The sequence below is a fragment of the Diplotaxodon limnothrissa genome, linkage group LG17 (genome assembly GCF_057381915.1).
Source record: "Diplotaxodon limnothrissa isolate DT_005_m linkage group LG17, D_limnothrissa_male_GT1.1, whole genome shotgun sequence".
Classification (NCBI taxonomy): Eukaryota; Metazoa; Chordata; class Actinopteri; order Cichliformes; family Cichlidae; genus Diplotaxodon; species Diplotaxodon limnothrissa.
Genome location: NC_140612.1, coordinates 17,639,371 through 17,655,689, shown reverse-complemented (window position 1 = coordinate 17,655,689; position 16,319 = coordinate 17,639,371). Strand labels below are relative to the sequence as shown.

The following is a 16,319-nucleotide window of genomic DNA, read 5'->3' as shown; positions in this document are numbered from 1 at the left end:
AGTGCCAGAATGATCCAGAGCCAATCACCACACACGACCAGTCTTCATCCTTCCTCATCCTCTCTGTAGAACATGGAAGGTTCTTCCTGCTTCAGCCCTCTTTCAGAATAACAGTTATCACAGCTCGACTTTGGGTTTTTATCTCCCTACTAATGGGAACGTTTACTTTGAAAGGTCTTATAAATAAGATAGGCTTCCTGTTGGCTTTGATTGAGTAATCAGCTGATGGACCTTTTACGTGTTGTTAGTCACATGATGATGGTTATGGTGAGCTGATGAAGAGAAGGTGATTCGCCACTTTTCCTGCTGAGCTCTAATGAAACGTTTAGGAAGGTCACTAAAGAAGCTCCTCCACCTCCAGCTCCACCACCATGATGCATTGGGATCTGATGAAGGACTGAAAATGATCAACTTCACCCTGAAGCTCTGTGTCATTTCAGAATCCAGACGGTGAGAACAGAAAGCCTCCACGGAGGGACGCATTGTCATTGATTGGTCCACAGTTTCACATGGGGCCATCTGATTGGTTGAATCTAAAATATATATGGAGCTGCAGATCCTTCTGGATCTTTTCTAGTGACAGGCGATGAAAATGAGGTTCACTGAACCCCTCAGTCCACATTTAAGGTCAAGAAAAACATCACTTACAGTAACGTGTTGAATTTAATTCCAGAAGTTAACTTTTAGTTTCCTTCCTCGTGTTCTTTACCAGAGCGTCTTCACATGAGTTAAGACAAACTTCCCTAATGGACATTAGAGGAACTGCAGCTTTTGGAGTTGATACTTACTTATAAGAAGTTTCTTCTCCATTTTTTGATTACAGCAATGAGCCCCAGCCCTAAATGTCGGACATTTTACCTTATTGTGGTCACATTACCTCATTAGGCTTGTTATAGTACTTGAAATAATCAACCAATCAAGTCCCTGTTCCAGCTTCTTAAGTGTGGGAAAAACATTTTCAGTCTCTTTCTGTTTTTTTACAGATCTTGAGAGCCGTAAACTCGCTTCCCGGCGTTTGATGCCCGATGTTTGTACCTCTGCGTTCCGCTTCATTCGGTTTGGTTGTTGCAGCAGCTTCTTCTGTGGGAACCTGCTTTGGAGAGCTCGTTGGAAAGGTTCTCATTGTTCTGTGAATGAGGCAGAGAGCTGTCAGCCATCTTTTGTTATTCCGGTGAAAGGAAGCACCGCATGAAAAGACCTCTGAGCCTCACCAGGCTACATAAAGAAAAGTGGAGATTTTAGTGTAACACTCTTGTAGGAGAGAGGCCAGAAACATGATGAAGGAAAGGCCTCAGATTGGATTTCATCAGAAAAAAACACCAAGCTGAACTTTTCCACGCAGGAAAAATAGAGTCAAGAGGAATCTGCAGAAGTTGTGAGGCTCAGGTTGTTTTTAGAGTTATGAAATTTACCCTCACCAGACTACATTCAAAAAAGGGAAGATTTACTCTGCTCTAATCAAGCCAAAAAGTCTGAGGTGAGCCATAAAAGTCTGAAAAAAGCCCATCCAGAACACACACACCCCCCCCGTCTTCCCCACCTGCCTCCACACAGCTTTGCAGGTTTGCATGATAATGCTGGCAGCTGCCTGAGGGTGAAGCCTCCCGACCCCTGGCTCCACCCCCTGTTGGCTGTCCGTCTGCAGCCATTCACAGGGTCACATTCATTCACTTACTCAGAATCACTTTCCCCTCATGAAAGGATGAGCTGGTGTCCTGACACAACTCTGAGGATTCAGTGTTTTTAGTTTTAGTTTCTACGCTCTGTTTGCTTCTTTCAGTTCATTTGTATTATTTAGAAATTTTAGTGTTACTTTAATTTTGATCTTTTTTATGATCAGCCTACAGTTGTAAGAAGTTCAGAACAAGTTTTACAATAGAAACACTCATCAGGACCTGATCATTAACACAGTTTAATACAGGGGTGTCCAACTCCAGGCCTCAAGGGCTGGTGTCCTACAGACTTTAGATGTGTCTTTGATGCAACACAGCTGATTTAAATGACTAAATTACCTCCTCAACATGTCTTGAAGTTCTCCACAGGCCTGGTAATGAACTAATCATTTGATTCAGGTGTGTTGACCCAGGGTGATATCTAAAACCTGCTGGACACCGGCCTTTGAGGCCTGGAGTTGGACACCCCTGGTTTAATAGAAGCCAAAACCTGCAGTTCCTCTAGCACCCAGCAGAGGCCAAAGCAGTGAGTCAGTCTCCATAGACTGTAATGTTAAAAACTTTACAGCAGAAATAAACATGTTTACAGCCTGATACAGAAGTGTTGTGGTCTCTATAGATAATTTCCCCCTTCATTACAACTGTACCAAACTTTTGTTAAGGAATAAAGATAAGAGTAAGTAAAAGAGAGGAATGAGAAGAAAAGCGTCTCTATACGCAGATGACACAGTTCTATATACAGGAGAAGAAGGAGACTAACAGTTTATCTGGGGTTTATATCAGGAGTTAGAGACACAAACAACTGCACAAGAGGAGAATATTATTGTAAGTCACCTTATTAACTTGCATTAGAGCTTAAAGTTTGCATTATTAGAAGCGTGGCCTCTACCTGCAACCTGCCTTATGTCAACTAATTTGAGTCTCTTAACTGGACCTCTGGACCATATTTGTGCTGTTGGAGCCTTTGGGAGCATTTTTAATTACTTTATCAGACCAATAATATGGCTGCTGTGAGATTACTGTACTAACAGGCTATCCAGGAAGTCTGAGCACCAGTTTTAGGAATTTATTTGGATGTTACCAATTAGCAGGCATCAGCGTCTGTATGTTGTTCCCATACAGTTTTTTCTAAGATGAGTCCAAAAACCAGTGACTGCTTCCATCTTTTATTTACAGTGTGTCGTTACAGACATTGATTGAAAGAAAATTGATCAGTGCTGACAGACCATTGATGTTGTTTTGTTCCTGTCTGAGTATGTACGGCAGTGCTTGACCCTCAGAAAGTCTGTGATCTGCAGAGAAATCGAAAACCTTTCTCTTTGGAAAAGTGTAAGCGGTGCTGAGTGTGTAGCTCTTGGAGCTGTAGGATTAGTTGGACAGTTAATGAGTGAACAGTGGGTGAAACTAAAGATAACCTGAGGAAATGTGTTGCAGGTTTTGATGTTCAGGCTCTCAGAGGATCTTCTTATTGACCAAACTCGCTGATCAGTGAAACAGCTGGGGTCATGTGATTCTGGCCCGATGTGGGGGCTGGGGGTACATTAGTAGCATTGAGCCCCCATGCTCTGCAGCGTCTCCGTGGTAATCCTGCTGCGCCGCCACCCACCCTAAACGTGGTGCTCCTTTCATCACTGTTGCCATGGCGACAGCAGAGCAGTGGAGCCTTGAATGAGTCAGTGTGGATTTTCTCTTCCACTCTCACTCAGGCTGATGTCGATGGTTGCAATGTGGCGACAGCTCGGGTTGTCACGATACTTGAATTTCTAACTCATCACTGATCCCCAAGAGAGTATTGCATATATGGGAATACTGCAGTACCACAGGAAAAATTAGAGGCTTTAGTGTTTTTCTTTTAAATAGAGACTGGAACAATACAAACAACAACAGAAGTAACAACAGTAACTATGTGACTGGTACTTTAAGGTTGTTTCTGTGCAGCTTCTGGTCGACTTTTCTGCTTCGGTCATAAAGACAAACCGGTCTGTCCACTGACCTCTGAACTTCCTCCTGAAGCTGTGCCTAGTGTTAGTGATGGGAGGGGTTCTTTCAACTCAGAATAGCTGTCTGATCAGATTGTAATTTAAGTATTGATTAATATCTGAGTATCAATTTTTGCCATCTAAAATAAGTTTTCAAAACTTGATTGTGTGAAGCTGACATATACATTCAGCTCATTTTGAAACTTATTTTTACTCTTGGAATTTGAACTGGATATTGGTGCAGCCCCTTAATTGGTCCTCTGAAACAAGCTGTTTTAGCTTCTCCCTGAAAGCACACTATCTTCTGATTGACTAACTTCACAGGCATGCAGAGGGGCAGCACCCAGAGGTTATGAGGTGTACTACAGTGAAACAATATATCCACGACAGATAATAAGAAAATAAAGAATAGGTACCCTTTAATTTAGAAAGTAGAAAGCGGCTTGTGGATTGTGATTAAATATGTTCTGGAGGTTCGTGTTCCCATTAGGATCAGCTCATCTACCACCTCCATCAGGTTATTGATTAAGCTCTAAACAATGAGAGCCATGCTCCACATATGAATCAAATCAAAACAAAATGACATAATCATGAATTAATTCTAAAAAAAAAAGTTTTGTTTTTCAAAATAAGGGCAACCTCCACAAGGTTGTAGATAGCTAAGACTTTCCACATTTTAAGAACTGAAGAAACCTCTTGAATAAGAGGTGAAATGCCTTCAAGAAATTTAAAGAAGTCCACCTGCCACCTGCTTGCTTTCCAAGCTCCTTAGATTATCGTGACCTTAATGACAGAAAACCTAGACAGACAGAAGAACAATTTCATTTTGATCCAACATCCAACTTCCTCCAAATACCCTGACTTCCAGCTTCAGGAAAGTAAAGAGGTACAGTTGAGTATCACCTGCATACAGGAAAAAGCTCAGTTAGATGTACTGTTGATGTAAGTACAGAAAAGAGGAGGACCCAGGATCGAGCCATGAGGTGCACCACACAGTCAGTTTCCTTTCCACAAACAAACCTATGTTCTTCCTTTTTCTTTATCTAACTCCACAAATAGACCTCAGCACCTCCTCCCCCACCTCCCTTCCCATCTTTATGGACCTGCTCTGTCCAAATACCGTACCACAGCAGTCATTAAGCCAGAGTGCCGGCCTGGCATTTTAAAAGGCCAAACCAGAGTAGGCTGAGCTTTTATTTGCCTCCTTTCTATAGAGAGAGAGAGAGAGATTTATCTTCTACAGTCTAATGTGGAGGCGTGCTGTTAGAGGAGGTGAAGCTTCGTAGGCGGAGGTCGTTCACAGAGAGTTTTAACAGCAGTTGAAGGAAAATACAAAAAAATACAAAAGTTTTATATCAGGCACAGCAATTACAAAGATGGCTCTTTGATAAAACTGATAGTTTTATTTGATTCTGCATACATCATACAGAACATTTCCCTCATCTCTTTAATGGCTTTTTGAGAGAATTTGTGTGAAACACTGAATGATAACAGTTTTATCATTTTTAGATCATACACAAAAACACAGTGTGTTTTTGTGTTCTTTAAATAGAATTCAATTGATGTTTTCAACCTGAGGGTTTGTTTTTTTTTTCAGCGATCCAAATGTCTGTAAAGTCTAGATTGAGGTTACACTGTATTCTTATTAAGCACAGCGCTAAAAAGACAGTAAAACCAGAGCCTGTGTCCTGCATGGAGGAGTTGGGATAATGGTTGTTCTCAGCTGAAAGGTTCAGAAATGTTTCCTTCCTGGATGTAGGTCAGCTCCTGCTACACTTTACATTTACTAACATTTAACCCGCTTCGCTTTCTCTGTTTGTCGCTGAATATTTAACGTCCTCACGGTGTCAGGGTAGATTCCATCATGCCTCGGTGCAGCACACGTTCGTGACTGTTTGAAATGTGGGTCAGGTTCTGTGCGGGTGGATAATCTGCTGCTCCGCAGTCACAGCAGGTCGCAGTGCTTTCATGAAGCTGCTGTAGGCAATCGTGTCACTGAGCTGCTGCTGATCCACAAACAGGAAACACAGGCTCTAACCGACCGATCCGACCTCAGCCGGAGCGCAGCCGCTCTTAGATAAGATACATGGAAACTGACGGCACAATAAATACACAGAACCAAAACACACGAATCCAAGAATTAGTTTGACACTTCTGTATGGTTTTATCATCAGGAAGAAAAAAAAAACTCCTTTAAGGTGGAATCAGCTGACATCTCCTGTTTCAGACCAGGAACCAATCAGTGACCAGTATCAAATAGTGGGTTGTAACTGAATGAAATGTGTGGTGCTGTGATCATGTGATTCAATCAGCAGCGTGACCTTTATGCACACGGATGGTGCTTGGCGGGGAGTCGACCTCCTGATGTCAGATTTAACGAAGGCAGACCAGCCTGCTCAGCTCAGGACAGGAGAGACAAGAACACAAATCATCTTTGCGCTCAGAAAGAAGAGAATAGAATAAAACAGGCCGAGATTACGGGAACTCCGATGCTCAGTCTGAGGCTCCTCTTCACCCAGTCAAACGTGTTTAATATTGGTCATTAATTGATCACCAGCCAATGGGAGCCCTCTCTGCATCCTCAGTGTTGTGTCTTCTCTTTCTCTTTGGCCTGATTCTTAGAGCTCTGGGGCCAAAGCATGATGGGAAATCATATTCATGGACACTGAGACTGCAGGGGGTAAAACTGACGGCTGGCTGTTGGCAAGTGTGAGAGGCTGTGCAGCTTTTGAGCTGTTTTCACTTTTGATTTCTTAACTTTCAGAAATAAATCATGTTCTGTTCCATGTTTCTTCCTGGACTCCACCAGAGCTGCTCTGCATTATTCACAGTTAATAATAATCCTTCTTTATCTAAACAAAGCTGTCTCTTTAATAACCCCTATCCGAGAGCCCACTTTCTTCTGATTGGCCTATTCTGGGAATCCTGTTGAGGGGCAGGATCCAGTGCGTTTGGGCCTCACCAGAGCTCAGCGGGTCAGAGTGAAAGGAGCTGCTTCATCTAAGCTGAAATAAACTTTAACCTCTTTGTTTGCTCACATTTTTCTTTTTCAGAGCATGACGGCGTTCCAGGCGACCGTAAACGACGAAGGTTTGATTGTGGCGACTTTGGATAGCTCAGACCTGCAGGAGAACGTCACGGCGTATGCGGTGCAGATCTCTGGAGAACCTCGAACCATCCTGATCCAGTTCGTAAACACCAGCGAGCCTCTGCTGTACAACGCCTCCTTCCACGGCCTCTGCTACACGGTGGGGCTGCTGCTCAGACGGGGACAGGCTTGGTCCCGCCCCATGAAGACAGTTGCCGTGCTCACGAGTAAGAACCTCTCCAATCACGGGGTTGGGGGTTCAAAATCACTGATTCTGATATTACAGGATCGCACCATGTTTAGCTGCTGGCCTTTACAGGGAATAAACCTGAGAGTCACTGCTTTCCATTTTTAATAACCTGGAACGTCATTTTGGACATTTCTGATGTTTTCTGATGTTTTTAAAACCAGTTAAACGATCAACTGAAATAATCAGCAGACTGTTTTTACCTTCAAATTCTCTTAGCTTGATCATCATCGGTGACTGCAGAAGTCAATGCTGTAAAAGTCTGATTTATCTGGATTATTCTGTAGATTTAAGCTTTAAAAGTGGTTGAGGTTTGTTTAATTGATTATGTGTAATACAGGAGCATACAGGGAGTGCAGAATTATTAGGCAAATGAGTATTTTGTCCACATCATCCTCTTCATGCATGTTGTCTTACTCCAAGCTGTATAGGCTCGAAAGCCTACTACCAATTAAGCATATTAGGTGATGTGCATCTCTGTAATGAGAAGGGGTGTGGTCTAATGACATCAACACCCTATATCAGGTGTGCATAATTATTAGGCAACATCCTTTCCTTTGGCAAAATGGGTCAAAAGAAGGACTTGACAGGCTCAGAAAAGTCAAAAATAGTGAGATATATTGCAGAGAGATGCAGCAGTCTCAAAATTGCAAAGCTTCTGAAGCGTGATCATCGAACAATCAAGCGTTTCATTCAAAATAGTCAACAGGGTCGCAAGAAGCGTGTGGAAAAACCAAGGCGCAAAATAACTGCCCATGAACTGAGAAAAGTCAAGCGTGCAGCTGCCAAGATGCCACTTGCCACCAGTTTGGCCATATTTCAGAGCTGCAACATCACTGGAGTGCCCAAAAGCACAAGGTGTGCAATACTCAGAGACATGGCCAAGGTAAGAAAGGCTGAAAGACGACCACCACTGAACAAGACACACAAGCTGAAACGTCAAGACTGGGCCAAGAAATATCTCAAGACTGATTTTTCTAAGGTTTTATGGACTGATGAAATGAGAGTGAGTCTTGATGGGCCAGATGGATGGGCCCGTGGCTGGATTGGTAAAGGGCAGAGAGCTCCAGTCCGACTCAGACGCCAGCAAGGTGGAGGTGGAGTACTGGTTTGGGCTGGTATCATCAAAGATGAGCTTGTGGGGCCTTTTCGGGTTGAGGATGGAGTCAAGCTCAACTCCCAGTCCTACTGCCAGTTTCTGGAAGACACCTTCTTCAAGCAGTGGTACAGGAAGAAGTCTGCATCCTTCAAGAAAAACATGATTTTCATGCAGGACAATGCTCCATCACACGCGTCCAAGTACTCCACAGCGTGGCTGGAAAGAAAGGGTATAAAAGAAGAAAAACTAATGACATGGCCTCCTTGTTCACCTGATCTGAACCCCATTGAGAACCTGTGGTCCATCATCAAATGTGAGATTTACAAGGAGGGAAAACAGTACACCTCTCTGAACAGTGTCTGGGAGGCTGTGGTTGCTGCTGCACGCAATGTTGATGGTGAACAGATCAAAACACTGACAGAATCCATGGATGGCAGGCTTTTGAGTGTCCTTGCAAAGAAAGGTGGCTATATTGGTCGCTGATTGGTTTTTGTTTTGTTTTTGAATGTCAGAAATGTATATTTGTGAATGTGGAGATGTTATATTGGTGTCACTGGTAAAAATAAATAATTGAAATGGGTATATATTTGTTTTTTGTTAAGTTGCCTAATAATTCTGCACAGTAATAGTCACCTGCACACACAGATATCCCCCTAAAATAGCTAAAACTAAAAACAAACTACAAACTACTTCCAAAAACATTCAGCTTTGATATTAATGAGTTTTTTGGGTTCATTGAGAACATGGTTGTTGTTCAATAATAAAATTATTCCTCAAAAATACAACTTGCCTAATAATTCTGCACTCCCTGTATATGAAGGAGAATTATCCTCAACATGAGGATAATTCTCCTTAAAAAAACCTGTTGTTGCAAGGATTAGGAAAATGTTATTATTTTTTAAATTTTGCATATTAGACATGTAGTTCAAATAAAGGGCTTACATCTCTGTTCTGTAGTTCTGTGATCGTGATGTTCGACTCAGTTTCGTTTGTCTCCTCAGAGCCGCTTCCTGTCCGCAGCGCTCAGATATTGGACTATAAGGAGGCTCCAGAGACTGGCGTGGTGTTTGAAATCGATCCTCCGACCAGAAACGTCTTCAGCAGAGTCAACATCAGCTACACTGAAGGACAGGAGCGCCGATCGATGCTCTATAAAGGTAGAACATTTCATTCTGTTTGTATGAGTGGGTGCTATTTAGTGTAATTTAGTGTTTTGTAAACCAATATGAGCCTTCTGCCTGAATGTGAGGACAGTTATTGTAGTTCACAGTCTCACTGGGAGGTGAAGGCACGTGAGTAGCGATAGAAGAATGTGTCTGTCTGAATAAATGCCCGGCCCCTTCCAAACTGAAGATTCTGATTGGGTAGAAATCCTCCGGGGAACTCTGGTGCGCCCTTGCCTTTCTCTAATGGAAAGCATTTCTGAAAGCACGTTATTCCACTTAAAGTGGCTTGAGACAACTGATGTTGTGATTTGGTGTTATATATAAATAAAACTAAATTGAGCTGAACCAAGTTATTTCAAGTTTACCTGCACACACTTCAGTGGAGGCAAATATAAAGGAAAGAGGACCCAGGATTGACCCCCGAGGAACTCCATTTCAATTCAATTCAATTTATTTATAAAGCACCGAATCACAACAACAGTCGCCTCAAGGCGCTTCATATTGTAAGGTAGACCCTACAATAATACACACAGAGAAAAACCTAGCAATCATATGACCCCCTATGAGCAAGCACTTTGGTGACAGTGGGAAGGAAAAACTCCATTTTAACAGGAAGAAACCTCTGACAGAACCAGGCTCAGGGAGCTGCGACCGGTTGGGGGAGTGAGAAGGAAGACAGTGTAAAAGACATGCTGTGGAAGAGAGCCAGAGATTAATAACAAGTATGATTCAGTGCTGAGGGGTCTATTAACACATAGTGAGTGAGAAAGACCAGACCTGATTTCAGCTGCTCCAGACTCATAGTCGCTCAGTGCTTTGGTGTTCATGTCCTGACTGCTGACAGATGTTAACACAGCTCCAGGAATAAAGAGAGTGTTTTTGTGCTAACAGTTTCTTTCTGCTTGTTGTTTGTAGATTTCTACAGGGGGAAGACAGTGTTTAAGCACTGGTTACCGGGGATGTGTTACCGAAACATCACCTTCCAGCTGATCTCAGAGGCCACCGTGTACCAAACTGCACTGGTGACCCACAGTGACATCACTCACACACCGCTGCATCATCGGACAGGTGAGGCCCCTCCCACTGTGAGAGTCCAGTGCTTGCTCTGTACTGAGTAGATTAGATTGGCTCTGAGGCAGACCTTCCTGCATGAAGCTCTAAGTTCTACTTTCAGGAATCGTTGCCTTAGTAAATACAGTGATCAGGTCTGGAGAACATGGCGGCCCGGTTCAGAGGCCTCCAGCGAGGACCTGCTGCCTCATTTTTTTAAACAGTGATGTATGATGAGACGGGAGGAGCTTCGTCTGGCGAGCTGACTAGCCATTTCCTGCTCAGAATAATTCACTCCCCTCTCTCCCCCCAGTGCCCCACCCTCCCCTCAACATCTCCTATAAGATCATCCATTTGAGCCAGAGGGCAGCTCCAGGTCAGCTCCCCGACATGCTCCCACATGATAGTGGGCAGCGATCCCCCCGCCAGGCCCGGGACGTCCCACTGATGGAGGAGCGGGAGGAGGAGGAGACCCAGGCCGAGGAGAATACCTCAGATGAGGTAATAGGAGTCACTTACGCCCCCTTCAACTCCACAAAAGTGTTGACGGTGAGCGCCCCCATTGATGTGAACAACAGCCGCACGGAGGAGGCAGAGCCTTCGAGCTACTGGCTGGATCCGACGGAGCCATCTCCTGCCGACAAGGATGAGGAGTTCGTTAATGGCGTGCTGCCCGAGTACGAAGACTCCAACGAGCCGGGCTCGGCCATGGCACTCCCTGCCGAGCCTTCTGTCCTGCCCACCAGGCTTCCGCCAATCCTTTTGGAACTGCGCTGGCTGCCACCGCGCCCACCCACCAGCTACGACGGTTTCAACGTCTACATCTACAGAGATGGTAAGCAGGAAGCAGCTGAATAAAGAACATCTCAGATGTTCCCGTGTTGGCATCTGAACCTCTCGCTCTGCTCCTCAGGTAACTCGACAGAAACAGCGACGGTGGATGAAAGCACTCACGAGTTCTTTACAGAGTTAATGGAGCCGGGAATATACCGTGTGCAAGTGACCACACTGAGCTCGTCTGGAGACTGCGAGTCCCGAGAGAGCAGTGGCGACACTGCCTTCACCTTCTACCTCAGTAAGTGTACAGGAAGTGATTATGGCGCATGCAGCAGCGTGTGGCAATAAAGGATGGATTCAATCAAATGCATCTTTGTTCTAGTGTTGTCATTGTTAACGTAATCCACTTCCTGTTGACCTGCTCCTTCGCTGGTTTATTAATGGTTACAGGTCCCAGCGGCGAGCTGCTGGAGGACCTGCGAGAGCGTCCTCAAGCCGTTAGCGTCAGGCTGCTGGACTCGAGCACCGCTGCCATCTCCTGGGCGCCATCGTCGCAGAACCACAATGGGAGCCTGGTGTCAGTGGTTTCCACCACCTGCCTGAAGCCCAGCCTGAGCCAGAGGATGGAGAACACCTACTGCAGCGAGGTATGGCACGGCACTCATCACTGGCCGCGCACCGCAGATTGAAGCTCACACAGGGGGGGGGTCTTTTAATAAATAATAAAAAAAAATTTTAATACATATATATGTGTTTAACTATATAATCACAGGAAAACTCGACGAGTGACATCATCACCAACCTGACGCCGGGTGCTCAATACCGGGTGGTCGTCTATCACACCAATGGACCCCTGATCAGCCCGCCGTCGGAGCCCGTCATCATCGATATCGGTGAGCGTCACTTTATCACTTTATGCGTCTTTTTCAGTTCCACTTCCTGTTCACTGCTCCTGTTCTTCCTGTTCCACTCTTAAATCCCGCCTGTGTCGGTGTGCTGTGTCAGAGCCCACCGGCGTGCGCGAGCTCACCGTTTACCCCCTGAGTCCAACGGCGGTGATCCTCAGCTGGCAGCGTCCATACCACGTTGCCTTCAGGAAATACGTGTTGCAGACCTTCTTCTTCAACCCCGTCACGCTTGCCTCTGAGTGGACCACCTACTACGAGATCGCCGCCACCGCCTCCGTCATCGCCTCAGTGGTAACCAGTCTGTCTCCGTCACAGGAAACATTTCATGGCACCATGCCACGTCCACCTCACCGTATTTGTCTCTATTTCCTCTCAGAGGGTGACTGACTTGCTGCCTGCCTGGTATTATAATTTCCGTGTTTCCATGGTGACGTGGGGTGACCCACCGCTCAGCTGCTGCGAAAGCTCCACCGTGAGCTTCGTCACAGGTAATGCCTCACCGCTGCAAGGACGCTGCGAGGGAGGCTGGGCCAGGATCCAGCAAACACACTTAGACTTAAAAATAGAATAAATAGACTTTTAAATTTGTTTTTACTGATTTATTTAGTTTTTATATAAAGAGACATTTAGACACATAATTTCAAGCCATTTTTTCTTCATGAATATTTTTTATTCTTCTGTATTCATCCATCAGCTCTAAAAATAAATAAAAAATAAATTAAGAAATAAAAACATGCAAAATTAAAACACATTTTAGTGTTCAACATTTTAAATTTTTTTTTAAATTTTGTTTAAATATTACTCAATTTGGTCACTCCCTGAAATAATACAATAAATATACAATTTAAAATTTATGCATAAAAATAGAAATAAATAAAATAAATGTATATTTTTAATGATCTAATTCATTTTGTTTTTATTTTATATCTTTTTCTGGGTTTACTGATAATGCAGCTCACAGATGAAGAACAAAACGCATAAATTTTTATTGTTTCTTACGTTTTTTTTTTTTTAAATTTTGGCTTTTATTTGCTGATATTTCTTGTGAAGATCCAGACGGCACATCTTTAATGTGTCTGCAAACGTATGATGCAGGTCTCCTTCCTCTTCCTCCTCTCAGCTCCCGAGGCGCCTCACATCTCCTCTGTGGATTACTCTCATGGCGTTCTGTACGTCCGCTGGACATACGGCGAGCTCTTCATTGACCTGTCGCACTCAAGGATGCTGCACTGGCAAGTGGTCGCTGTCGGGAAGAAGGGACCGGAGAAGACGTACTCCGTTGACGTGAGTCCAGACACATCTGTCTAGGTGTTCACGACACTCTGAGACACGTTCTCGCTGTTTTAGGTGTATTTGTGCGTTTGTGTGGTGATGAGTGTGTCTCCAGCAGCAGCTCATTATTTCAGGGTCGAGCGGAGCTGTTATTGACTCTCTCCTTCGGGTTGGTTCGATGGTCTGATTAGCAGCAGGAGAATGACCTGCAGACGTCGCTGCTCTACGAGTCCAATTACCACCGTAGCCTGAGCTCGCTTCTGTGATCAAGTGTCTGAGGGTCCCAAGCCATGTTGGAGGTTTAATTGAGAGTGTATACAAATGGCGTGTAGATGTCAACTATATTCAGGATGTTAAGCAGTCTTCATTTCTACTAGATTGCTACTAATAGTTCTGATAAATGTGTAAACAATTAAACCAGCTTACAAAAACACAACAAACAAGAGAAATGTAACTTTATTTTGAAGAATTTATGTGAAATAGAAATCTCAGTAATGAGCATTGACCTCGGGGACTGAAACCAAAAATTACACTTCCTTTTCCAAATGTGGTCAAATGTGTATATAAAAGATGAGCATAGCCACCATGACATCATTCATTAGTTTTGTTAGCATTCTGGGCGCCAGCTCGTTGTTTTCTTGTTTCTTAAAATGTTTGTTTTGTTTGGATAAGAGGGTGGAATGCTAAGTTATCATCTAATGCTAGCTAACTTGGTTAGCATTGTTTAGCAAAGTTTGTCTCTATAATAACCTCACAGCAGCTTTATTATTGGTCAGATAATGTCATTAAAAATGCTCCAAAAGACTCCAACAACACAAACACAGTCCAGAGGTCCAGTTTGCTAAATGTAAGCCTAACTGACAGCTGGCAGCTACAGCCACCTGTCAGTCAAAGAGGCCACACCCCTAATGATGTAACCTGAGAGTTTCTGCGGACTCCATCACTGCTGGGGCCTCTGCTGGAGGTTAGAGGACATGGCTTTGCAAAGCAATGGCTAATGTCACATTGGTGATGTCCATCTTTTATATACAGTCTGTTCGGTCTTTGAGGTTGAATGTAATTTAAAATTATAATTAGATATAAGAGTACAAAGACTGAGTCAGCAGGTCTGCAGAAGTTTAATGAAGCTTCCACACTCAGAGCTGATCATTTATATTTAATCGTTAGTTCGTGGTGGAAGCAGACGGTCACAGTGACTAAACGGAGACACAGACAGCTGTGAGGATTTACTGCAGGGATATTTTTAGTTTTATTCAGGGCAGATTAAAAAGATATTTTAGGAAAATACCTGCACTGTTAATCTTTCAGCAGCTCCGCGTGGGACAGAGGCAGAGCAGAATATGACCCTATCAGATGGAGGAAGGGGGCACTCAGGACTGACTGTGTGCACGCTGTTCAAGTGTTATTTACATGTTGTTTACGTGTTGTTTACATGTGGTGCTGTGTCAGGTGACTCGGAATGTGATGCGGGCAAGCCTCCCTCTGCCTCCTGGAGACATCTACAACCTGACGGTGACGGCATGCACAGAGCGCAGCAGGAACACGTCCACGCCAAACATCATCAAACTGGGTCAGCGAGTATTCACTGCAATTAACAAAGATATAATAACTCTAAGAAAAACAAAGAATACAAAGGTATTCACTGCTAACAGACTAACTCCCCCAAAGTTCCCAGAGTGCTTTTTCAAAAGAATCATCCCAGTTTTCTTGAGAAAGCATAAATGATTTATATTAGTACACTATAACTGAACAATATTTTCACCCCACTGAAAGGCCGACCTTTAACTCTGTAATTCTCAGAGCTGTAAAATTGAGTTAAAGGGAGGGTTAGCTTCTGGATTACACTCAGTATTAAACTCCAGTAAAAGTTTGAGCTGTTGCTGAGAAAGCATCACGCATTAAACCAAAGAAATCACTTTAGACCTGAGAAAAAGAATCAGTTATGCTCATAAAGCAGGAGGTGGATTTAGAAAATTATCAAGTTATAATGTTGAGTAATGAGGCTGCAGACTGAGAACAATTCCACTTCTGCAGAAGAGACACCTTCGTGTCAGACTGAAGTATGTTGAGGACGATCTGGGGGCAGATCTGGAGGAACCTGAGAGGTTCTCCAAAGCAGAACGGGCTGGGATCATTTAGGAGATGAGTGTGAGACACTGAGCAGGCTTTTTTTTTTTTTGGAATACTTTAGTTCCTGTGTGCAAATTACAACAATGTAAGCATCCAAAATAAAACCAGGATGTTTGGAAGAGCTGTGCAGCACTTCTTTTTCATGGGGGTAAAAATTCTGTCCTTGTGATAGGATGACGTATAAAACGTGTTTGCTGTTTCTGTCAGTTTGTAGAGAGATAATTGAGAAAATGAAACACTGGGCTGCAGGAGTTTTAAAACGTGAAGGATGTAAGTGGGAAAGACGTCTCGGTGCTGATCGCCGCGCGGCAGCCTCTCTGCTTGTTAATCTGTGCTGTGGGTCTGAGGTCAGACTCACAGAGTGAACATGAAACTTCATTTTCTCCACTTCCCCTTCTGAGCGTATCAGACTATTTCAGTCCTCCTCAGAGGAAGTGCGGGGTCTTTAGCAAGCTTCGGCTCGGCTCGGCCCTGCAGTTCACCACTGCAGTTCGTCCTGTACTGTAAGCTCTCGTGAAGGGTTTTCACTGCTGTTTCCTGCAGAGCCGGCTCCTCCCAGATCGCTGTATGCCGTCAACGCCACTCACTCGTCCGTGACTCTGCTGTGGACCGAGGAGGGAGTGGTCGACTATTACCAGGTCCTCTGCAGACCCAGCAAAGCCAGCAAGGAGCAGCTCAAGGTAAAAGTGCTTCAGCCATGCTCTATATCAGCTTTCATTGCCTCAGCTGCAGGTCTGAGACGATTAGGAAAGGATTACAAAAGAGCGAGATTACAAGTTAGTTTCAGCTCTGCAAGTGTTTTCTGTTTTAACTCATACAAATTCATTCATTTCAAAGATTTTTCTATGTTGTTCAGACATTAAGTCAACCAAACTTTTGTTAATTGTGAAAATAAAAATGTGATGCGCAGATAAATCAATAATAAAGGAA

The 16,319-nt window shown here is 43.9% G+C and overlaps 1 protein-coding gene across 1 annotated transcript in view; it reads left to right on the top strand.

Moving 5' to 3' along the window:
- ptpro (protein tyrosine phosphatase receptor type O) overlaps positions 1-16,319 on the top strand; it is a 38,407-nt gene that overhangs the window by 2,949 nt on the left and 19,139 nt on the right. The window contains exons 2-13 of the mRNA XM_085376083.1: positions 6,706-6,967; positions 9,088-9,243; positions 10,168-10,320; positions 10,616-11,137; positions 11,216-11,377; positions 11,530-11,726; positions 11,852-11,972; positions 12,085-12,278; positions 12,364-12,475; positions 13,108-13,271; positions 14,709-14,829; positions 15,933-16,069. Coding sequence (XP_085232209.1) covers positions 6,706-6,967; positions 9,088-9,243; positions 10,168-10,320; positions 10,616-11,137; positions 11,216-11,377; positions 11,530-11,726; positions 11,852-11,972; positions 12,085-12,278; positions 12,364-12,475; positions 13,108-13,271; positions 14,709-14,829; positions 15,933-16,069 — 2,301 coding nt within the window. The remainder of the gene's footprint in view (positions 1-6,705; positions 6,968-9,087; positions 9,244-10,167; positions 10,321-10,615; positions 11,138-11,215; positions 11,378-11,529; positions 11,727-11,851; positions 11,973-12,084; positions 12,279-12,363; positions 12,476-13,107; positions 13,272-14,708; positions 14,830-15,932; positions 16,070-16,319) is intronic.